This window comes from Thermobia domestica, chromosome 1, assembly GCF_964235325.1.
Source record: "Thermobia domestica chromosome 1, izTheDome1.hap1.1, whole genome shotgun sequence".
Classification (NCBI taxonomy): Eukaryota; Metazoa; Arthropoda; class Insecta; order Zygentoma; family Lepismatidae; genus Thermobia; species Thermobia domestica.
Genome location: NC_137454.1, coordinates 208,475,637 through 208,501,106, shown reverse-complemented (window position 1 = coordinate 208,501,106; position 25,470 = coordinate 208,475,637). Strand labels below are relative to the sequence as shown.

The following is a 25,470-nucleotide window of genomic DNA, read 5'->3' as shown; positions in this document are numbered from 1 at the left end:
AGGACGTCGAAAAAAGAAGCTCTGAACATTGAGGTTGGAAACCTAGAAATGGCCATTATGTCGCATATCTATAACTGTCTTCTCGTGGGAATATGATTTGATAATGATTTTGCAGGGTACTTTTAATACTGTTACTATAAGTATAATCGAGAAATGTATATTTGCGGTAAATTTCATAGGAAAAGAATTATAAATTCGAAAATTAGAATGAGTAAAACAAAATATGAACAAGAAAGTTTTTTTTCGTTATATTGACCTTATTTACCGCGCCTTTGACATGAAATTTACCACATACATGTCTTTGCCGTATCAAATTATATGCCGCCGACAACATATTCATAGATATGCGACAATCATTTTGGACATGAGTGTACATTTTGAAACGAAATAAATCAGACTTATCTTCAATTCTTTGTCTACATAGAGACTAGATAGTTAACAACGTCCCAAACAAGTTTCAGATCTGAGAACTGTATACTTGATTTTTGGAAATTTTTAAACTGCGAATTTTCGAAAATCGTGTATTTTCACCATCTAATCTCAGGGAAGGCAGAAGTGAAAAATCCCAAATTTGCACAAAATAGAGATAGTTGTGCAGTAACAAGTCAGTAAAATTGCATCACTAAGACTTGAGTAGTTTCTGAGTTATTAGTAGTTGCAGTAATGTGAACTTCACGATTTTAAAAACTGAACAGATATGCAGCTTTTGTGTTAATATAGTATCTCAGGCATACAATTTATCTATGCTTCATCAGAAGAAGGTATTCAAACAGCAAGAAATTGGAGATTTGCTACTTGTAAAAGAATTACAGTATTAATACCATCTCTTATAATATATTTGTACCTCTGACAAAAACAAATCAGATGTTATGAATACTCACAATCAGCTGAATTTACTTATTGCAGTACTTCAGTACTTCCAGAACATAGCATGTTGTTATTTGCAACCAATGATACCGTAGCCTATATGACAGAAATGGTGGATTGGGGAAATTGAAGAAATCAGTCAGGAAAATAATGATCTTTTCGATCACTTTTACCATCCCCATAGCCCAAGAACTTCTTTCAAACTACGTACGAATGACAAAGTGTGGGTGCCAATCACTAAGGTTCGCCGGAAACTCTCACCCACAGAGTTTACAAATCCTACAGGTCGTACTTTCAATTATCAGTGCTAAACACTGTACACAAATTAGTCAACTATTTACCTCACTCATGTCTTAACAGCAGCGCTGTAGACAGGAAAGAAATAACAGACAACTTTCGTTTTTTGTACAAGATATGATTCATAAATTATGCATACTTCACCCATTTAATATTACTGTCGTGTTATTTTGACTTTTGCTACAAAGTTTATATTCACTCCAATGGCGCTTCATGATATTAAGTCCTAGTGAAGAAAAACCTTGTAACTCAGAAACTACTCGAGTCTCAGTGATGCAATTTTACCCACTTGTTACTGCATAACTATCGTCTATTTTGTGCAAATTTGGGATTTTTTTTTCTTCCTGAGATATTTGATGGTGAAAATACACGATTTTCGAAAATTCGCAATGTTTAAAAATTTCTACAAAATCAAGTATATAGTTCTCAGATCTGAAACTTGTTTAGGACGTTGTCTATTATCTAGTCTCTATATAGACAAAGAATTGAAGGTGAGTCTCGTTTATTTTCTTTCAAAATGTACATTCCAAAATTCAATTTCTAGGTTTCCAACCTCAATGTTCAGAGCTTTTTTCTCTCGACTCTCTGAAGCACGTCTCAATGTGCACAGAGCATAGAATATTGTCCATGCCATTATCTTTCATATAATTTTGGTTTGAACTCATTATCTTTAAAACCTAAAAAGTTGCAGCGTTTAACGGAATGCACTAAAAAGTTCAAAATGAGCTCAGGCCCCTATACAAAATGGCCGCTACGACAAAACCTGCGAGGCTAAAAAATAAATGAATACCCTTTTCAACTCCCTAAATGTGGTACAAACTTAGGTAAAAAAAAAAAAAAATAATAATAAAAAAAAAACTAATCATTGATCGATTTCATTTGGATTGACCCGACTGTGTGTTTTGATTTGAAGGAACTGTTCCCAAAGTGCCCCATTTTCCCGTTTGCGTCGCGTGCATGCAATTTGGTGTGGGAAGAGGTCGTGGTCTAAGACCTGCACAATGGTGACCATAGTTCAGCGCAGCATAGCGAAAAATGGGTGAACAATACAATGGAAATACTCATAAGGCGCGCATGTTTCTGACATTTTGCTTATATCATCCAAAAGAAGATGTGCGCTCCGCTGAGGTTTTATGGAAGTGAGACATTGAGCTGTACAAGCATTATGAGTTTCATCGCACTCGAAGCTGCGGAACAGGGAAAAAAATTGGGTCAAAGTCAGAGGACGTACCATCTCTGATGCTCAGAATGGCTTGATGTGAGGCAAATCTCTCGGAAGAGAATACCGTAACCGTATGTTCTATTTCCACTGAGTGGCACTGCTATAGATGAAATAAGGAAATTCAATGGTAGTTAGGATTTCGCACATTGTGCACCATATCTTTAAAAAAAAAATGTTCGCAGAGGAAAAAACGGATGTTCGTAGAAAAAAAAAACTGATCATTGCACTAGCGTAACACGTGGTATTGAAAGGTACAAGATAATTGATGTATTACCTGAGCTGAACTATAAGGTTTCCCTTACTTCCAGTACCGCTCAGGCAGTTGAGGTGATTATATACTATGCAATATGTTATACATAAGTATGCAAAAAGATGCAATTGTCAATTTCATCATCCTCTGACAGGAATGGTTTATCGTCACTGCCCAAGCGCCTAGATTTATCTACTTGTGAATAAAATAAATCATCCAAGAATGCAGATGTCTTAGAATGTGGTGTAATTGCTTTGCCCATTCCTAAGTACCAAATAATGAGCATGACATGGGCACAACATCCAACTGTCCGTGCTCCATTTACACATTGACAAAAATATCCTATAGTGCAATGGTCCCCTTTCCGAGCAAGATCGTATAAGACAAAAATCGAGCACTTTAACCGATTACTGTGCTTTGAGTGGATATGTGCACGAACTAGGTAATGTGTTCGAAGCTATGCGAACCGTGATCGCCAGTCTATCCGGGCATTTGTTTTCCGATCCTTACTCCCATCGGATGAAATACGCTCTGCCCAATAAAGTGGTGCATTGTTCACAGCGTAAAATCCCATTGAAATATTCTAAAGTTACAGTGGGAAGTGTAGGAAGTCCACATCCAGTGTATTGGCATCGAAATACGCTCGCGTCTTTCCGATTTAAACCAAATTCTTTAACAAGTGTTTGTACCATATTGATGTGAAAGTGACCGAATTTCATATTGGCGACAATCATTGGATCGACTGCGTCTGATTGACCCCTTTCAAAATGTGTATTTAAAAGTGCAGCACCTACGCGAAGATCAGCCATCATGTGGTCGAAAGCTTTGATGTCCCAGACCTGGGAGCCCAAAGGCTAGATTGGCTATGAGGCTCAGGGTCTCAGACTAGGAGGAGCAAAAACAAGGGGCCCAAATATTCACGCTTGCTTCCTCCTCTCCCCAGAAAACATGCGGAGTTACGGCGCTGCTCACATCTGTTGGTTTTTAACCACTTGCCACGATTTGTTTTCCTGTTCCTCAGCCTCGAGTGCAATGAAACTCATATTGCTTGTAGTCTCACTTTTATAAAACCTCAACGAAGCGCGCCCCCTCTTTGGGTGATATAAACAAAATATGTCAGAAACATGCACGCCTTATGGGCATTTCCATTGTATCGTTGACCCATTTTTGGCCCTGTTTCCGCTTAGCTATGGCCACCTTGTTTATATATGCAGATCTTAGGCCACGACTTCTTTCCACACCAAATTGTATGCGTGTGACGCAAATGGGAAAACTGGGCACTTTTGGAGCAGCTCCTTTGTGTTTTAATACTACACAGTAGTAGTATATTATATAGAATTTGATATTTAAAAAATTGAGTGCAGTACAGTGTACTTGGAAAACCAGTATGAGTGACGATAGGAAAAGGCTCAGTGGAGAGCGGAGAATACAAAGCGATCAAAATTAAAACCAGAACAACAATTAGTTCTAAGTCGAACTCCAAAAGTAATTACTTTTTAACGTAATGTTTTACCAACTAAAGAGAAAAGTATTCCTCTTTGATGTTGCCACCCCTAGTTTACCTCAGCATAGCACTTTATCCAAGTAGTAAGTCTTTAGAAATCAGGGTTGTAAACGCTTACTTTTGAAACGAGCTTAGCTTAGCTCAAACTAAAAGTTGAGTTCAAACTAAAGTTTTTTTTTTTTAAAAAAAAAGGAGCGCTCTCAACGCACGCTCAGTGTTTAATTGAGCTACGCTCAACATCAGAAAAATCTGTCTATTAAAATGCTAGAGTACCAATTAAGACAGACCGAGCTCTAACCTATAACCTTCGCTTTCAAACCTTTGATTTACGGTAATTTGTGATTTCACGTTTATAACAAAGACAAGCCTTTGCCTTTAATAAGCCTTCTCCGAAATAAATGCAAATGAATTATGCTGCCATCTTTGGAGCTATTTTAAACTACGTTTATATGTTTGTGGGCAATCCTTTGGACAATGAGGGACAATGAGATCTCAGAAACTACAGGCTCTACAAGGATGACGTTTTCACTGATCGTTTGCAAATTTCATGTAGATTCTCCAGTTCTAATTGAATATTTAAAAAAGCATGGGCATTATTTCTTTATTACATTTTTACGGGTACATTGGAAGTGTTGAAATTAAAAAAAAAACTAAAGCATCACATCCTACGCATTATACATTCCAACACCACACTGTTGTATATAGGGGTTGTATATGTCTCAGGCGTTTATTTCATGGCCAAATAATAATGAAAAAGGAAGGATAACCATTTCTCCAGTCTAAGATGAACCTTTATTTTTGGAGTGTTTTGCCGAATGAACACCATACATAACTGACATAATTAATTGTGTATGTAATGTATTTGCTTATTACATACTGCATGCAAGAAGAAAGAAAACACTGGTCATACATGAATTAGAAACTCCAACCGGAAGTAGGCTCAAATCTTGCAAACGGTGCGAGATATTGAGAAAAATAATCGAAAAGAAAGTCTCCCCTTTATGATACCCCTTGGCTTTTTTTAAAAAATCAATACGTCTTTCACTTGTGTCTGTAAAGGGACATGTACAGATGTTGTAAGGAATGATAAAGAGATTTATGTTCATATGCGAATGATGCGCTGTGTAGAGAGCGCAGGTTCAGCTAGTTACAAATAAAACTGTCTAATGATATAATAACTAAAAATATTTACAATGGTGCAGATTAAAAACAGTTTGGTATAATGGAAATTTTAGGATAAAATATATTACTTTTCAAAGAATAAATAATATCTAAGGAACCTACTTACACAGGGTGTCCAATATACAATGCAATCCGGAGTTTGGGATAGTAGAACTGAACCTGAAGTGATACACGAATAATGGTTATACCAAAATGAAGCCTTGTTCATGCATATATTTTTAAACTAGGAAGCAACGATTGAAGTACACTAGGAACCACACAGTGTTCCGAAGGTGTAAATCTTTTTTTTTTTTTTTTTTTTTTTTTGCAAAACCTGTAAATTGACTCATACGTATGGATGTTCTGTCGTTAATTTTCAGTTTGTTTAGTTGGAGTAGCTTGGAAACTATGGAGCAGAAAAAATAATTTTTCATTTCCATCGATAACTAATCGGATGAGGCCTCTGTAAGGGAAAAGTAGGGAAATCGTAGTTTTCATAAATTAACACTCTGAATGGGCAACTTTGTTGATGTTTCAGTGCATCAAAATGTGTGTTAAGGATCTGTCTACATTATGTAATTCCTGAAAACAATAAAAAAAAACTGAAATTATCATGATAAAACGTTTACTTACATGCACCTGGCAACACTGCTACTATCAGAAATTACTCTACAGCGGATGCTGCGAGTGTCCCCTGTTTTGATTCAAACACTGGTTCACACGTTTCACCAGGTTGGCAGTAACTTTACGAAGATTAGAAGTGTTAATGTTCTCAATAGCACTGCGAATGTTCGTTTCCAGGTCTTGAATAGTTCGAGAATTGTTCTTGTATACCTCTTGCTTTAAATAGCCCCATAGAAATGAATAGCAGTGTTGCCGGGTGCATGTAAGTAAAAATTTTATCATGATAATTTCAAAGTTTCTTTTTCATTGTTTTCAGGAATTGCATAATGTAGACAGATCCTTAATACACCTATTGATGAACTGAAACATCAGCAGGGTTGCCAATTCTGAGTGTTAATTTATGAAAACTACGATTTCCCTAGTTCCCCCTTACAGAGGCCTCATCCGATTAGTTATCGGTGGAAATGAAAAATTATTTCTTCTGCTCCATAGTTTCCAAGCTACTCCAACTAAACAAACTGAAAATTAACGACAGAACATCCATACGTATGAGTTATGAGTCAATTTACATGTTTTGCAAATATATATATATATATATATATATATATATATATATATATATATATATATACCTTCGGTTACATCTGGCAACACTGTATGGTTCCTAGTGTACTTCAATCGTTGCTTCATAGTTTAAAAATATATGCATGAACAAGGCTTCATTTTGGTATAACCATTATTTGTGTATCACTTCAGGTTCAAAAGTTCTACTATCTCAAAATCCGGATTGCATTGTATATTGGACACCCTGTACAAGCAACATCTGAAATTATAGCAATAAGGTAGAAATAAGTTATATGTATTTGGTCTAGGAATTAATTCGTGCGGGTGGACAAGAGATGGCGCAACGAACGGAGCGTCCCACAGTTCCGTGTATCCACACATGTGTTGCAAACCCCTGTCATCGCGTATCGTTCGTAGTATAGGGCAGTGGATTAAAGCGTCAACAACACCAGTTTGTAGTTAAGTGAACATGGCGCAATTTGTGCCTGATAAAGTGTTTTTGCGGGGTGTCCTGCTGCATTACTTTAACATGCAGAAAAGTGCGACTGAAAGTCATCGTATTTTGGTGGAAGTGTATGGTGACCATGCTCTAGCTGAGCGAACGTGTCAGAAGTGGTTTGCACGGTTTAGAAGTGGTGATTTCGGCTTGGCAGACCAAGAGCGAGCTGGACAGCCAAAAAAATTTCAAGACGAAGAATTGACAGCATTGCTCGAGCAGGATTCGTGTCAAACGCAGGAACAACTTGCAGCAGCATTAGGCGTTGATCAAACAACAGTCTCCAAACGCTTGAAAGCCATGGGAATGATTCAAAAGTTGTCACATTGGGTTCCACATGAATTGAAAGACAGAGACGTTGAAAGACGAAAAAACATTTGCGAATTGCTGCTTCAACGACAGAGCAGAAAGGGGTTTCTGCATCGAATTATTACGGGTGATGAGAAGTGGATCCATTACGAGAACCCTAAACGAAAAAAGGCCTGGGTGAAACCAGGTGAACCAGGTCCATCACAACCAAAACGAGATATTCACTGTGCAAAGGTTATGCTGTGCATATGGTGGGATATGAAAGGTGTGGTGTACTATGAGCTGCTGCAACCGGGTGAAACTATGAATGGAGAACGTTATCGACGACAATTAATGCGTTTGAAGCAACCTCTGGCCAGAACACGACCAGAATGGGAGAACAGACATGATAAACTTATTGTTCAACATGATAACGCTCGCCCACATGTCGCAAAACCGGTCAAAACCTATTTAGAAAATGTCGGATGGGAAGTTTTACCCCACCCGCCGTATTCACCAGACGTTGCTCCTTCGGACTACTACTTGTTCGATTGCATGAACAACGATTTGATTGGACAGCGGTTTACTTCTTCAGAAGATATCGAAACATGGGTCTCTGACTGAATCGCTTCCAAGGATGAGGACTTCTTTCGCCACGGAATCCGTACATTGCCTGACAGATGGGCGAAAGTGGTGGCTAGCGATGGACAATATTTTTCTTAAGGTATTTATGTATTTTGTGTTTGTACTACAGCTTCAATGTGTGCGTACCAACCGCACGAATTAATTCCTAGACCAAATACGTGACCACCATAAGAGAAATACTCCACACATCTTATGTAATCTGGCATCTAATATGTCTAAGTATCTGTGACTTCTAATAATACCCTCCTTATGCATTCGATGTCCTTACATTATGGCACTCGCTTGTCTTCGCTCTCTCTGTTCCTACATCTTCTTGTGTGTTACAAAACAGATGTGCTTATTTAGCATGCCTGCCGAAGTGGCAACCCACAAAAAGTAGAAGTGTATTCAAACCATCAAGAAATTTGTATGGAATATAGCTCTATTTTGTAGCCACATTACGTATGCTCGACTCTTCTTAACCTATATGAATCCATCTAACCTATTAAAGGTTAAAAGTACCAAAATAAATGCTTTAAAAACTAGTAAACGAAAATTTATAAGCATGAGCCAATGTTAAACTTGAGAGAACATAGGTTTCTCGAATAATTATGTTAAAATTTAGTCAAAGGCTGAATAAATTTCCATGGCGTACGCAGAATTTTATCAAGGGTGGGTTCAAGTACTCAATATTACACCCTTCGAAGACACATGGTGTTTGTAATCAATATATATAATCATTATTGCGTGATATCTTGCTCAATGGTGCGATCAAAACTCCGAAACCCCCTTGCGTCACCACTGATGATTTTTTTTATAATCCAGACCAAGGTGGTTGTAGTAGGAGACTGAAGAGTAGAGATGCAAAAAGACCGGCTTTTTGGAACAAGTTATATAGGTTAGTTTTTTTTAATGAAATTTTCGCTTTTTTGACTTCTTATGACTTCCTTGTTCAAACACAACTTTCGTCTCCCTGTAATGGATTATTTATTGTACGTACAATTAACGATGTGCGTTTACACATCTAGTACTTTTGAATCCTGCGTTCATTCCAGAGTTGGTTCAAACTGTCATGGCAATTTTTCCAAGTCTACGTTATACAACCACCATATCCTAAGTGTCGTTTTGGTTACATAACCGAGCAAATTCTACAGATAGTTTCCTAAATGCAGTCTTGCAGTCAAGAAAAGCGTATAATAAATTAACTTTTTTTTTCTTTCTTAGAAATCTCGTTTTCCTCACGGTCTCTGTTTTGGAATCATTTTGTCCTTAGCTTCAGAGAGTTCAGTTTACAAAATTAAGGCTATAAACGGCTATTTTGGGTATGGAGGTGGTTTAAAATTATTCCCAGAAATCCTTGTTTACTGTTATATCGTGTCAAAGTTTTTGAAATGAGAACTTTATGGATTGTATTTTCTCAAATTTAATCGGCCTCAATAAATGTATAAGTTATAATGAAGTTTTGGTTTATTCATAAATTTTGTAAATGATGATAAATTTGTTCCTTGAAATAGAGTACATTTTTTCAAAACAGTTGTTGCTAATGCTATGAAACTTTTTAGTAAAGCATTGTTCTCATTAAATATTAACTTAATAGCTCTGTAAACAATTCGTTGAAACTAGAGTGCGTCTACCGATTTTCTTTGATTCTCAATTTTAATTTATTGTTTTATTATTTTTTAAAGGATTTCCTCTTCAGAATGCAATATTTTGTGTGTGTGTTGTAAAAGCGAAACAAGGTAAAATATACTAATATAACTCTAGTAAACTTTAAAAACGTTTTAAAAGCCCAAAATTTCGCAGGCAGTTATTTTATTTTATTTATTTATTTTCAAAAAGGCCGGCTTTTTCCGAGTGTTTGCATCTCTCCTGGTGTTTGCTCAATGATCTGTCATATTGAAAGGGTATAAAGAAAGTTGTGCTTAAAGAATGAAAAATATTTCGTTGCAGTAATGATGTCTGCTTTAACTCTATAATTTATATAAAAAGAAGTCGTGAGTGAACGAGTTATTAAAGCCCAGACCAAATCACTTAAGCTAGAAACTTGAAATTTTGACAGTGTATAGGATTTGTGATGTAAGATACCACTAAGAAAGAATTTTCGGAAATACGGCAGAAAAGGGAGGAAATAGGGTGGCAAGTATTATGTAAAATGTCCATAGTTAAGAATCGCTGAAGGCTAAAGGCATGAAATTTGATATATGAACTTTCCATTTAAAATAATTAGACACCTGTTTCACCGCGTTTTGATATTTTCCCTACAAGGTAAAAAAAAAAAAAAGGTAACAATCGTTATTATAAGATGACCCTATCTCAAAATTCTTTGAAGTTAGAGACAGGAAATTTGGTATTTAGACTTTTCATTTAAAATAATTAACTACATATTTCAGCGTTTCTTTATATATTTCCACTATAACGGAAGAAAAAAGAGTGGGAGTTGCAATCGTTTAAATAAAATGGCCATATCTCGAAATCGCTCAAGGTTAGAGGCATGAAATTTGGTATTTAGACTTTCCATTCAAAGTAATTAAAGATGTATACTCACGTCCAAAATTATTGTCGCATGTCTATAAATATGTTGTTGTAGGAATATAATTTGAAAAACGAATTCGACCGGTATTTCTTATAATGTTACTAGGTGTATAATCGGCAAAGATCTGTATGTGGCAAAGCTCATGTCAAAAGAGCTGTAAATAAGAACAATAAAACGAAAATAAAACTTTCTTGTCCATTTAGCAACATTTTCTTTTACTCATTCTAATTTTCGTATTTATAATTCTTTTCCTATCAAATTTACCACAAATATACATTTCCCGATTATACACATAGTATCAGTATTAACAGTAGCCTGCAAAATCATTATCAAATTATATTCTTACAAGAAGACAGTTATAGATATGCGACAATATTTTTGGACATGAGTGTACTTTGGAGATTTTTAAAAATATTTCCCCTAGAAGTGACCAAAAGTTTGATATTTGATTAACAAGCATTCTTACCTCAAAATATCTTAGGTCATTGTTGCTGACGTAGAAGTCTTCTTCGTTGACAAGCATTTCTCGATTTCCGTACTTTTTCCTAGAAAACCAACGTATTATTAGTATTAGATCTCGTACAACACTGCAATATACCAGTAAATAGAAATACTACAAAAGAAGTCTCAGTGGTGTAAATTCAGTGAATTTAATAAAATCGTTGAACAGTTTGCTACTGTAAATTTACATACAGCGAACTCTCGTTAATTCGAATTTGGATAATTCTAACAAAAGTTTATTCTCTTTCAAAACTACATTAAAAACAATTGTAAAACTCGTGGATAAATGTAGCTTTCAGACCTTCGGTGTTGATAATTTGAAGTAGTTACAATCCAAGAATTTTTGTGTGAACGGATAGCAAACAGAGGAAAACAGTTTCATCTGGTTTTCAGTTATCCAGAGGCAGCCGTACGAAGGGGTACTGATAAAGATTGAGCCTTACCAAAAAAAAAAAGTTAGGAAGCTAAAATTAGCAGAGTATGTAGGACAGGATCTGTATAGACTATGGTGTAAAATACAATGTTCTATGATATTAACATCCTTTTCTTTTTCATTTCAGAAGTGAACATGGCAGCACCTCCAGCAAGCTTCAGTCCAGAGGACCGTCATGAAGTTTCTCTTCCTCCAAGGAAAAGGTGCGACGCGGTGGGCCGTCATATGCAACTGTCAAACACTGGGTGGCAAACTTCAGAACTGGCCATTTTGATGTTGAAAGTGCAAAACCCAGTGGCAGGCCTATTTCTGTGTCTCTTCCCGAAAATGTGCAAGCCATCCAGGATATGATAATGAAAGATCGTCGAATATCTGCCAAAAGGATTGCTACATGATTAGGCGTATCACGTGAAACAGTTGGTACCATTATTCGTAATGATCTGGATATGAGAAAGGCTGCAGCAAAGTGACTCCCCAACTTCTGATGAAGGGACAAAAGCAGGAAAGAGTGAGAACTTCGCGGACAGTTTTGGAACATTTTGAAAGAATTGAGGTTGTTTTTTGGAGAAACTCGTAACTGGTGGTGAGACGTGAATCTATTGTTATGATCCCGAGACTAAAGAACAGTCTAAGGAATGGAGGCACAGCTCTTCTTCCCGGCCAAAGAAGTGAACAGAAACAAATGGCACAGAGGTCTACACAGAAACAAATGGCAACAATCTTTTGGGATAAGGACGAAGTTCTGCTGGTGAACTACCTTCCAGTGGGTGCAACGATTAATGCAACATATTACTGTGGTCTCTTGAAAAAGTTGCGCGAAAACATCAAGATCGAACGTCGTGGTAAGATCTCCAAAGGTGTTATGTTTTTGCACGACAGTGCCTCCTCACACACGGTATCTAAAACACAGGACACATTGGCCACCCCAGGCTTTCAAGTGTTGTCTCATTCCCCTTATTCGCCTGGCCTAGCTCCATCCGATTATCATTGTTCCCGAATCTCAAAAAAAAAAAATCGCAAAGGTCACCGTTTTCAGTGTTCAAGCGGCAACTGATGCTACAGAAGTGGTTATAGCAGTAGACAAAAGATTTCTATTTACAAGGACTTAAATCGTTGCAGGACAGATGTCCAAATGCATTGACCTACTAGGGGAATATGTGGAATAGTGTGGGAGTTTTAGCTTCCTAACTCTTTTTTTTTCTTTCTTTTCTTGCTAAGGCTCAGTCTTTACCAGCATCCCCTCGTAGGGAAGTGTGACACAAAACCACATCTGTTTGATGATGATAAAGAAGATAAAGGCGGGATACGCAATGAAGTAAAGAAAGAGCGTATACTAACTCATTAGAAATTTCCGAAATGGTTGAAAATTTATGAAGATTTATTGAATGTCTACCAAATATTACTGATGACATTTCAAGCAATAAATAAAACTGATAATCTTACTGTTCGTACAAAAACAAATGAAAGCAAACGAAGATGATGAGCTTGAAATGAACAGATAATTAGGTTGTTACTCGTGTATGTGGCTTTGTTAATTCAATGTACTTATATGGTATTGTACTTAATGTGCTTTCTATGATACATGTGGCTTAATTTATGTGCAAGTAAATATTTGCGCACTGGCGTCATTAGCTTTTTAAATCTCGGGGGATTGGATGAATCAAAATCATCTTTCCGACAAAAGTTAAAAATACAAAGTAGTGTAGTTTCTTTAAATGTTTGCGCCTAAAATCTGGGAGGATGCGTCCCCCCACGACAGCCCGCTAACGACGCCCGTGGTTTGTGCATCATGCAAATAAATTCTGCCTTAAAGATAAAGTGTACTGAACATTATTATTTCTCTCTTAGGTACAGTCAGTGGCGTATTTAGGATTTTGGTTTCGAGGAGGGCTATGCATAAGACGTGAATAAGCACATATTTTTCCTTTTGTGTGCCGATAAATTTTAATAAAGTTGTTCATATAACAAATTGATTTCGGGGAGGGGGCTTGAGCCCGATAGCTACCCTCTTAAATACGCCACTGGGTACAGTAGTACCTAAAAATGCATGTTTTTGAATAATTCGATTTTTTACTTGTCCCTTGGATTTCGACCTTTAAAAAGAAAGTCCACTGTAATGTAATGGATGTAAAATTCATATCATGTGTAGAGTGAAGCAGCTAAAGTATGAATGGTGGTTATATTATATAGATACCGGTATATTATAATATAGATATATTAATAAATCTAATATATATATATATATATATATATATATATATATATATATATATATATATATATATATATATATATATATATATATATATATATATATATATATATTAGATTTATTAATCATTCTCTGGACCATGTTACATGTACATTTGTACAAATAGAACTCATCAATACATAAATTTGATACAATATTTAGAACAAATACAATGCTCTTGTTTTCAACAACTTGTGAAAATAGATAACCAATTCTACAATCTACAGTATATAACAATAATAGATATATATGGACTTAATTACTGTATATTTGTATTTACCATCTAGTATATACAATTGGAATTTAATTACTTTTGGAAGTTTCAAAATTTGCTGCTAAGATATTCATTTACAGTATAAAATGTGTATATTTTAATAGCAGTTTGCGCACTAAATTCACAAAGAAACTCTTTCTATTACTATTTTTTATGTACCCTGGTAGTTTATTATACAATTTTACACAAATATAAATGTGATTTTCCGTATGCAGATGTTCTGTGATACACAGTTGATAAGTCATCTTTTCCACGCGTAAGGTAGTTATGAGTATCACCATCTCTTTTAATATTATCTAAATGATCCCAGGTAATTTTGAGAGTTAAAATATGTATAAAGAAGGAACTGTCATCATATTCAACGATTCAAATAATTTCTTACAGCTGGTGCGTTTCAATGATTTAGTAATGATCGTAAGACACATTTTTGTTGTTTGAATATATTCTGAAGCTTCGGCGAAGATCCCCAGAACGCAATTCCGTATTTTATATGAGAATAGAATACGGCATAGTACTGGGACAAAATTGGTTGCAGATTCATTATTGGGACTAGAGTTCGTATTATGTACATAGCCTGGGCTAATTTTTTGCTTAGTTTCTGTAGATACCAGAAATTGTCTGGTATCAAAATTCACAAATATCACGTAAATACAGGCGCTTATGGCTAGTACTTTTTGTTGTTGTTGTTTACTACGAAACGGTCCGTATCAAACTAATTTCTACAATATACTATTACATCTGCCAATCATAATTGCAAAGCTATTCATTGTTCTCTAGTAATCATTGCGCATCCTTTATATACTCATTTCAAGGTTTTCCAATAAAACAGTTGGTAAATATTTCAGCTTTTCTGAAAGCAGATACTTTTATCCTTATAAAATCTGTAATTCTCTAATAAAAACAGAATGTAGCTATTTAGTTAGAGTAGGCCTTGTTATAATGATTGAATGTTTGACCAGATTTTGTTGATTAGTCAATCTTTTAACAAAATATCCCAATTTTTCGTAATTTTCAGAGTATTCTGATTTGAATAGAATAGAGTGAATGAAGCACCCAACAAAAGCATTATTATAACGATGTATTTAGTATTTTCTTTAAGTATAATTTCATGTAAAATCACAGATTTATACTTCGTTTAAAACAGTACATTGTGTAAATTCTATCACTTTCCAAAGCTGAGTGGATATTGGGTGTTACGTTCGCTGTAGTTTTCCTCGTTTAACGTGAGGCATGGAAACCGTAAATATCAGTAAATTTTTAAAAATGTAGAATTGCTAATACGTTGAATCCTGAACAGAAATCTGAATACCTTCTTTTAAAAAGAATGGAGAGTGTAGAGAAAGAAAGAAAAAATATTATGAAATTTAACGCACCCACCGTTTTCACATACAAAGAGATTTTGCTATGTCTAGGATGATGTGTTTACTGGATGTGGATAACGAAGCTCACTATACAAAATATCAAAACTCGATCAATAAATCAAAATGGGATAAAGGTTGGGCTTGAAATTTTCCCGAGTTTTTTTTTCCTACTATACATTAGTTTGGGTTAATAATCCCCTTCCCTCTTCAATTTTGCAAGGTGGGCGCCCTTGACGGTGATGTTGGAAAGCTACCAAAGGTGTTAATGTTGAATGGCATAAATTCGACTTTATGTAAAAGTAATGGGAAAGATGATTATGGGAGAGTGGACTTTGGAGGGACTCGAGGATTTAGCCTAATAATTTCATCATTGGGGTGTACCATCAGTAGGACCACAAGAAAATCATTTTAAATAAGTAGGAGTTTGAGAAATGTTATTTAAAATCGAGTTTAGGAAAATTCACTTCAGGGTGATTCATGGTTTTCATAGAATAGAGTGAATCTTCCATTTTCGGCACGAGAAAACTAGTGTAAATAGTTAAAATGTTGGAAAAATTCGTCTACAGACGATTGTGTGAAAAGTCAATTTAGCTCCAGTGAAGCTTAACGAATATATTCAAATCAGAAGTTTGAATATTTTCCAAACATTTTCATTTTTCTCGTCTGAAGAATTGGTACTTCCGCTGCCGAGGTTAATTACTAAAGACCGGATTTTAAGGTGCAAAAATGTGGTAGGAAAAAGGGAATAAAAGGGGCTGAAAAATCATTCAAAAAGGTGCAAAAAGGGTGCTAATAGGATATCTTTATCAAGTGCTATTGTATACAGTTACATGAACATTCTTTATTCATTACACCAACAAATATTGTTAAAGTCTTGGCTTTAAACACTCGACATAACTTTCAAAATTGTTTTATTTAATCCCAAACTTGTACAACATTCAACATTCTTGTAATAAAATTGTGCTTAAAAACAATATTTTAAAAAAGAAAACTTTAATTTAGCAATATTGTAGCTTGAGAAACCGTCACATACTACTGGGTCTTCAGAAACTGGTTATACTTGATTATGCATAATATTTCTATTATATTTTTAAATATTAGTTTCCGTCGCTTGGAGCTCAGGAGAGCCTTGTATGTGGAGAAACTTCGTTCGACATCAACGGAAACCAGTGGTACACATCTTGTAAGCACATGGACAGGAAGTTCAGTTGACGTTGCAAAGGTTTTTATGTCCGGATTGTTTCGCAAATTCAGTTCAAATGTATCCCTAGCAAATCCGTCAAGATTGCGTCTAAATTTACGGAAGGTTGTGTAAACTAGATTGAAAATAAAACATTGTTCTGTCCAAATTTGTTTACAAAAAAAGAGAAAAAAGGGACAATAAAGGTCTTGAAAGCTAAAGGAAGTAAGAAAAAGGGAAATTTTGTGAATCTAGCAAAAAAAGGTGCAACAAAGTGCGTTCATTTCAGTTCGTTTTATGCCCGGAAATACATATTTTGAACTTTGGTTGTTATAACAACTATATTTTTTAGAAAAGGTGCTGCACCTTAAAATCCGCTCTCTATTAATTACTGTCTTGACTTCATTTGGTTATAGTCATAGTAACAAGAAGTGCTTGTTATTACTTATAACTACAAAAAGGGATTAAATTGTTAACTCTAAAAGTAATATTTCAAAACTGTTTTAGTGGAAGCACGAAGCTGATCTTTCCTAGATTAATAGAGATAAGATGAAGTTAAGAAGAAAAATGTTGGGTTTTATAGTTAAGAGAAAAAAATAGTGAAGGATACTTACTCTAATACTTTTCTCCAAATGACAAGTGCAGCATATCCGATCACAGCTACTCCAACAAATACAGCTGCTAAAATTGCTGCTGATTCTGAGGGCTGTAGAAATGGTGTCGGCCCCAATGCCCGATGGTCATGCTCTGTGTGGTGGGCAAGAGGATGCGAATTTGTAATGTCCGACACTTGATCTTCTGTAACAGATAGGTTGGAGTTTTCAGGCGATGATAATGAAGAATTAATTGTAGTTTTAAATTCTGATGTTGACGCAGTCTCCTTCAAATCAGCTGTTATGGAAGGTGAATTGAGGTAAATAGTAGTCTCTTTATCGTGAATATCAAGAGATACAAAGGATAATGTGGCATCTTGATCCACTCCACTTGTGGTGCTTGTTGAACTGATACTTAGGTTGTATTTATTTACGTTTTGAGATGCATTTTCAGTTGTTATATTAGCGTCTGATAAAGCACGAAGCGTCGTGACTTGTACTGTCCGTGTAGCAGGAGCTACAGTTGTAGACTTTATAGAATTTGGGGTTGTTGAAGAACTAAGAAGTTCGATAATAACTTCTGGTACAGATGACATATTTGCAGCATCCAATTCATTGTATGTTAGTCCTTCTTTTACTCCAACATCTGTGTGGAAACAAAATCACATTGATGAGAAATTTCAAATGTGAAAATCAACAAAAGTCTAAAAGTAAAATATAATCACAAAATGAAATTTTTAGTTTTATTGCTTGCTACCAAAACAGTAATTGCTCCAGTACAATTGAAGGGCTTGGAATCATGTAGCAAATTCTTACGAAGTAGAACGCATATTTACCAACTCCCACGACAATATGAAATTCTATTAGTAGATTTTAATGCGAGGTAGGACGAGAGGATATTTTAAAACAGATTATAGAAACGGAAGCCTGCATAAGGAAAGTAATGACAATGACGTTAGACTCGCGAACTTTATAACATCCAAAACCTTGTCGTGATTGTAGTAAACTCTCACATTGCAACGTTCATAAATATACTCGGACATCGCTAAACTAAAAATCAATCAAATTTATTACGTTTTAGTAAATAGAAAGTTTATTCTAGTAAATTGATATTCGGTTATGTAGAAGAGCTTACTGTGATACTGACCACTACCTGGTAGGAGCAAATGTACGTAAGAGAGAGATTATTGCTTAAATAAATCAGCATCTGATAACAGAGAGGTTTTACTTAAATAAATTAGAGGAGCGTCAGACAAGAGGAGAATACCATATTGAAGTGTCGAATAGATTCTAGATTTTAGAAGGTTCGGGATGCCTTAATTTGAGGATAGCTAGGAAGAGATAGGAACTAGTTCGAAAAGTACTAACTGTTCGTATATGATAGTAAATTTGTATGGATTGGCAGGAAGTGGTTTAACTTAGATGGTGTCCTGCTAATGATATGAGAAAAAAATAACTATTCATGTTTTATATACTGTCCAAATAATTGAAGTCGTTAGATACAAAATGTTATTAAACTGAATTGTGAATAAATAAATTTTATGAGGCCTGATTAACAGCACTTTGGTTATTATATGTCCTATCATTATTCATACTCGTTTGTGCAACTATTTGCAGATTATATAATAACACTAACAAATTGCCGGCTTGAGAAATGACTATAAACTCATACAAAGATAACCATCAACGTTATAACAATAAAATAAATAAAGGGAAGTGTAGATTTTTAAATGAGAAACCTGAAACTCATGTTCCTGGAGAATCTTGCTTCGCCCCATGGCAAAATCTGAAATGATGATACTGGGTACATTATTCGATACTTACATATCACTGTTAGGGATGCACGCGAGACGCGGGAAGTCTCGTCTCGCACTTGCGAGACAAGAGTGAAAATTTTATGCGAGACGCGAGATGAGACTAAACCATGCGAGACGAGACGCTAGACGAAACTCGATTAAGTCTCGCACGAGAAGTCTCGCGCGACTTCTCGCAGTCTCGTAACATTTATGAATTACATTTAATTGTATATTTAGTGATTTTACATTTATTGAGTTTTCTAAGTTGAGCGTTAATGCCTCCAGGAACAAAAAAGTGATTGGGGCAATAGACATTTTATGAGATTTATTATTATTCAAGGTTAATTTTACTTAACTCAGGATCAAAAGACATGTGGTCTGTGCCTGTGTGGCTTGACACCAGTGCTGTCGGGTTAACCAAAACTTTTCAGGTTTTGATATTCTGGCAACACTGCAGTTAGTTCAACTGTATGATCTGGAAATTGATCCAGAAAACTTGTTTCGTATCAAGTATAGTTGCTGGATATTTTGATTCTCGCAATTGTTAACATATTGCGTTATCCACAAGTCCGTTGACACAAGTAATGTTATTCCTTGGTGGTTGGTGTAAAGGGAGGCGACAATAGATGGCAGAACTGTTCTCCTACCTAGGTACACAAGTAACGTATTTTTATATTTTCTCTGCTGCTTCCACAAATTTAATGCTAGAGAGTTTAAACTTTCTGAAAAGAAAGTTCAAACCTATTCTAAGGGAACAATCCGTGTCAATTTTGGATATTGTGACGTTAGAGCAGCGTTTCCCAACCGGTGTGCCGCGGCACACTGGTGTGCCGCGAATGGGTCGCTGGTGTGCCGCGAAGAAATGGAAACAATATTAATACTTCTATAGCAATCAAATTGCAAGACATAGGGAAAAAAAGGTATATTTGTATTTCATATTACTATGAACCTCTACTGTGAATCCACAGTTTTAAGTTTCATATTGTGTTACTTTTCATACTGTCTTTCATATTAAGTTTCACACTGTATTTTTTTTTAAGTATTTTTTTCATTGTTATGACCACTATTGCTTCTTTATTGTTGCAAACTATTTCATAACTTGAAATTTACAATATTATTCAATTCTTTCGGCAAAGCAAACATGCATACAAATTACCTACATTTGTGTTTTAAAAGTACAAGATATTTGTTTGTTGGTTCGTTACTTATTGATCTTCCTTCTTAGTGAAAGGTTGGATAGTTTTCGAGAAAGAAAGTGTATTTTTAAAAACTTGAGTCCTATATCTTATTGCAATTATTCTCTATTTTTAAATTAAAATGAAAAATAAGCATAATGATTTATTATGGGGAAATACCAGTGATCGAGCTTGTTCTCCGTGACAAGGATGTCAGTAATCACAGAAAATAATGCCACGGTATTTTGTATTTACAAATAATAATAATAATAATAATAATAATAATAATTATTATTATTATTATTATTATTATTATTATTATTATTATTATTATTATTATTATTATTATTTTATAAGTGTGCCCCGAGAATTCATGTTACACCTGTAGTGTGCCGCAAGTTGAAAAAGGTTGGGAAACGCTGCGTTAGAGCATTCCTCGGACTAGATGCAGGCAAAGACAAGGTTGAAATCCGGTTAAATAAAGACGAAGAAATTTACATATAGATATAGTAAAAGGATCCGGGTTTGGTTCAATGAGTTCAGAAAAACATATACGGAAACGTTATATTCTTTATATCCTAATTACATTGGCGACTTTTTTTTTCCGGGCAAAAATGTGCCCGCATAACATACTGGAAAATATTGCTGGAGACCTCTAAGCTGGAAAACAATGTTGGATCCAGCAACAATTTATGCTGGCTTTGTTGTAAATTATGCTATTAATTTGACGAAAATTAATGGTCCAGCAATCAAATTCCAGCACAACTTTTCTTTTAATTTGGAGCGGAGGGGACACGAGTTCGGATACCATGTTGAACTCTAGGTTCCGTCTCCTTAGGATGTTATGAACATTCATCCCATGGAAAGCAATGGCAAACCACCATGGATTCACCTTGCCAAGGGACTTTTAGGTCAAATACCTGCATTCGCACAGAATAGCACATCATTCATTAACAGCCATAGAATAACACATTGCAAAATTTTGACCCAGAATATATGCGAGACCATGCGAGAAAGTCTCGCGCAAGATGCGAGATGAGACTCAAAATTTTATGCGAGACACGAGAGGAGACGAGACTTTTCCATTTCTTGTCTCGTCTCGCGTGCATCCCTAATCACTGTCATACTACACCCTACTATCATTAATGATTAATTTCGTACAACTAGAAGAATTACAGATAAAGCTCTCATTCTCAATTTTCTTTCCATTATAAATATGAGGGGCGGGGGGAAATGTAACTGCATAGTATAAAAATATCTGCTTTTAAAAAGGGAAGAGCATACGGCAAGAACTAGGAATGTTCATTTTTAACAATTTTTATTTTATGGTGTCAATCGTTTGAGGTTTCTGGACATATGTTAATTTGCCACAAAGAAGTTTCCATGCAAAACAGTTTTTAAAAAGCACAGAAAATCGAAGAATGATGAATAAACTATGAAGTCCAATTTCTTGCTGAATAAGAACGGTAACAATTAGGGTTTGGTAGCTGTATTTTGATTCCAGTGATAAGATTCCGATGTCTCGCCAATATCTGCTTTGAAGTGAAAAGATCTGTAGGAAATCCCTACACTTTTAAGTACACAACATTTCATAATACATACCACATCGGGAATGAATTAGAAATGACCAGAACTGGATCCCGGGTATCCGATTCTCCGTTCTGGAACTGGTTGCCCGATTTTCACTGGATCGGAACCAGATAACGCAAATCCGAAATTTTCTGGCCATCCCTAGAATGAACTTAAACGAGATGCAGGCCTGGCGTTTCAAACTGTAAAAAATTAATATCTGAGAAGGATGAAATGTGATTTACATCGTTATTTGCCTTTGTCCTTCAAGTGTATATTTTATAGCGACATAGCACTACCAAACAAGTATTTTGCATCTTTCTCGTGTGTGCCCAATATCCCGCCAAATTAATGTTAAATGCCCAGCAAAAAAAGAAAGAAAAAATAGTTGACATTGGGAAATTACACGGAATGGAAATCAACATTGAAAAATCGAAAATTATGAGAATATCCCGTGGTAACGCACCCTTACAGGTCAGAGTAGAACAAACAGAACTTGAAGAGTATCTAGTAATTTCAAATATCTGAGAAGTATTTTGACAAGAGACGCTTACTGCACCAAACAGATCAAGAATTGCCATAACCAAAGAAACATTCAACAAGAAAAAAAAAATCACCCTTAACTAGCAGGCTTAATCTATATTATAAAATTCAAAGTGACTATGTTTGTGACTCTTAATCTCTTGAACCGCCCGACCGATCTCAATCAAATTTCCAACGTAGATTCGGTTCTGGCCTGGGAGTGTTTTTAGCTGTTTACTTTGACAGTAGAACTTAGGGGAGGGGAAAGAGGAGGACAGAAATAAATAAATAAATAAAACTTAATAACTCTTGAACCATCCAACCGATCTTGATCAAATTTTCAACGTAGATGAGGTTTGGGACTGGGATGATTTTCATTATTTAACTTTGACGGAGAAAGGTAGGGGAGATATACAAAAATCAATAAATATAAAAATAAAAGTGACTATGTTTGTGAATTAATTACTTTTGAACCATCTGATCGATTTTAATCAAATTTTCAACACATATGAAGTTCAAACCTGGAAGGTGTTTTATCATTTCATTTTGACAGTAGATCTTAGGAGAGGGTCGGAAATATATGGAAATGAATAAAACTTAAGAACTCTTGAACCACTCTACCGATCTCGATTTAATTTTCAACATAGATAAGGTTTGGGCCTGGGATGCTTTCTTATTTCACTTTTACAGTACACCGAAGGGGAGGGGGAGGGGGAGATATATATGTCAAAAAAGTAAAAATAAAAGTGACTGTCTTTGTTACTTCATCACGCTTAAACCACCCGACCGATCTTTTAAAAAAATCAACATAGATGAGGTTCGGGCCTGAGGTGGTTTTTATCATATCACCTTAACGGTAGAACTTAGGAGAGGGGGAGGGGAGGGGATTAATCTATAAAAATAAATTAAACTTAACTCTTGAACCACTAGACCAATCTTGATCAAACTTTCAACATAGATAGGGTTCGGGCCTGGGATGTTTTCATCATTTCGCTTTTACTGTGCAACCAAGGGGAGGGGGAGGAAGGAGATATATAAAAATCAATTTATGTAAGACTGAAAGTGACTATTTTTGTAACTTAATAACTCTTGAACTATCCGACCGATCTCAATCAAATTTTCAAGATACATGAGGTTCTGATCTGAAAACATTTGCAATTTCAATTTAACGGTAGATCCTAGAGGAGGGGGAAGACGTATAAATAAAAACTAAACTTTTGAACCACCCAACCAATCTCGATCAAATTTTCAACATATATGAGGGTCGGGCCTTGGGAGGTTTTTTTTATCGTTTCACTTTGACGAGCCAACGTAGCGGAGCGGGAGGGGGAGATATATGTAAAAAAAAAAAAAATAAATAAAATAAAAATAACTGCCTTTGTGACTTCATCACTCTTGAACCACCCGACCGATCTCAATCAAATTTTCAACATACATGAGTTTAGGGGCAGGGATTGCTTTAGGCTCTTCAGTTTGACGATGCAATGTAGGGGAGGGGGAGGAGGGAGAGAAATTTCAAAATGATCAAAAATGACCGATATTAGTGTTTAAACCATAGTTTTCGGGGTCGATGAGAGAAACAGTGACACTTCTGATGCTGTTTTGAATCCAAGTTCAGCCCTGATGGTTGGAGAGGGGGAGGGTACAACGTAGAGGAGGGGGATAAACATTTAAAAATTATCGAAAATGACTAATATTAGTGTCGAATTCATAGTTTTAGGAGTAGCTGAGATTAACAGTGACAATTCTGATGCTGTGTGTCGCAGCAAGGAGGAGGGGGAGCTATATATAATAATGATCGAAAATGACCAATATTAGTGTCTAATCCATAGTTTTCGGGATCATTCAGCTGAACAGTGACATTTCCGATCCGGTTTAAATCTAAAATCAGCCCCGCCACTTGGGGGAGGGGAAGAATATATATATATATATATATATATGGGAGAGAGAGAGAGATAAATGATCGAAAATGGCCACTATCAGTGTCGAATTTATAGTTTTTTGGACCCCTTAGATGAACAGTGGTACTTTCGATTCCGTTAAGATCCAAATTCCAACCCACGACTTGGGGGAGGGGAAGGAAGAGAGATTTAAAAATCATCGAAAATAACCGATATTAGTGATGAATCCACATTTTTTGAGGTCGCTTAGAGGAAAGGTAACACTTCCGATGCCATGGCCCGCAAAATGGCGGTGGGGAAATATATATATGTATATATATAAATGGTCAAAAATGACAGATACTACTGTTGAATCTATAGTTCTTGCGGTCGCCGAAATGAACAGTGACACTTGTGATGCTGTTTAAGTCCATTTTCAGCCCTGACACTTGGGGGATGAGGAGGGATGACATACATTGAAAATGATCCAAAATGAGCAATATCAGTGTGCATTTAAATTATTTATTTCAACCCAGCGAAGTGGATAATATATGGTAGAATTGGAGTAAAGAAGTTAGTCCAAGCGCTATATATGGAACATTGGACTACATGGTTCAGAGACTTGTATGTTACCGAAGTTACAGTATACAGAAATATTTAGAGAACTTCGAAATGTGGCGTTTGCGGGAAGATGGAAAAGTAAAATGAATAGAGAGAGTAAAAAACGAAGATATTTTAAAACGGATAGGAGAGAAGAGGACGCTATTAACCAGCATCCTCCTCAGGAAGAGCAATTGGATTGGACACATCTTGCGAATAAATCGACTTCTTTACATCGCCATAGAAGGAAAGATGGAAAGAAAGGGAGGTATAGGAAGAAGAACACAACTGATCGATGATTTGAAAAATAGAAGAAAATATTGGTAGTTAAAAGAGGAAGCTGAAGATCGAAAAATGTGGAAGAAACATTTCCAGTAATAATAATAATAACTTTTCTGTTGCTATCGCCATTGTGGCTGGGTACGGCGACCAAACTGTTTTGTTTCCGTGAAGTTACTGACTGTTTAGTGTCCAGTGTGTAACTTATAGTTGTAACAGATAATTTGTGTTTTAATACAGTTAATTTGAAACCTTCAAGTAGTTATTGATGTGTTTACACTTCTTTCTAACTGCATTGCCTTATCCGTCAGTGTGCAGTATATTATGCAACACATTTCCTAATGAAATTTAGTCCTAATGAAATTTACTTTTTTTTTTTTTTTTTTTTTTTGGTACTCTTTGTAAGGGGCTCAAAGTATTTGATGAAATTCTGAGCTTCATAATCACAAAATAGCTTCACAATAATTTCGTACCATTCTTAAATTCTCGCCATTTATCCCCACTTTCTTCTACGGATTTCATGCATTTGTGGTGTACGTAGTAAGTGTGATATAATAGCATTTGTCTTATGAGGAATTAGTTGGTCTCACTCAATATTTGACGCAATACACAAGGTGTCGCAGAAA

General features: G+C 35.6%; 1 protein-coding gene across 1 annotated transcript in view; it reads right to left on the bottom strand.

Moving 5' to 3' along the window:
- Positions 1–25,470, bottom strand: part of LOC145693352 (uncharacterized) — a 62,206-nt gene that overhangs the window by 10,873 nt on the left and 25,863 nt on the right. The window contains exons 2-3 of the mRNA XM_081769276.1: positions 17,045–17,669; positions 10,897–10,975 (exon numbers count right to left, since the gene is read on the bottom strand). Coding sequence (XP_081625402.1) covers positions 10,897–10,975; positions 17,045–17,669 — 704 coding nt within the window. The remainder of the gene's footprint in view (positions 1–10,896; positions 10,976–17,044; positions 17,670–25,470) is intronic.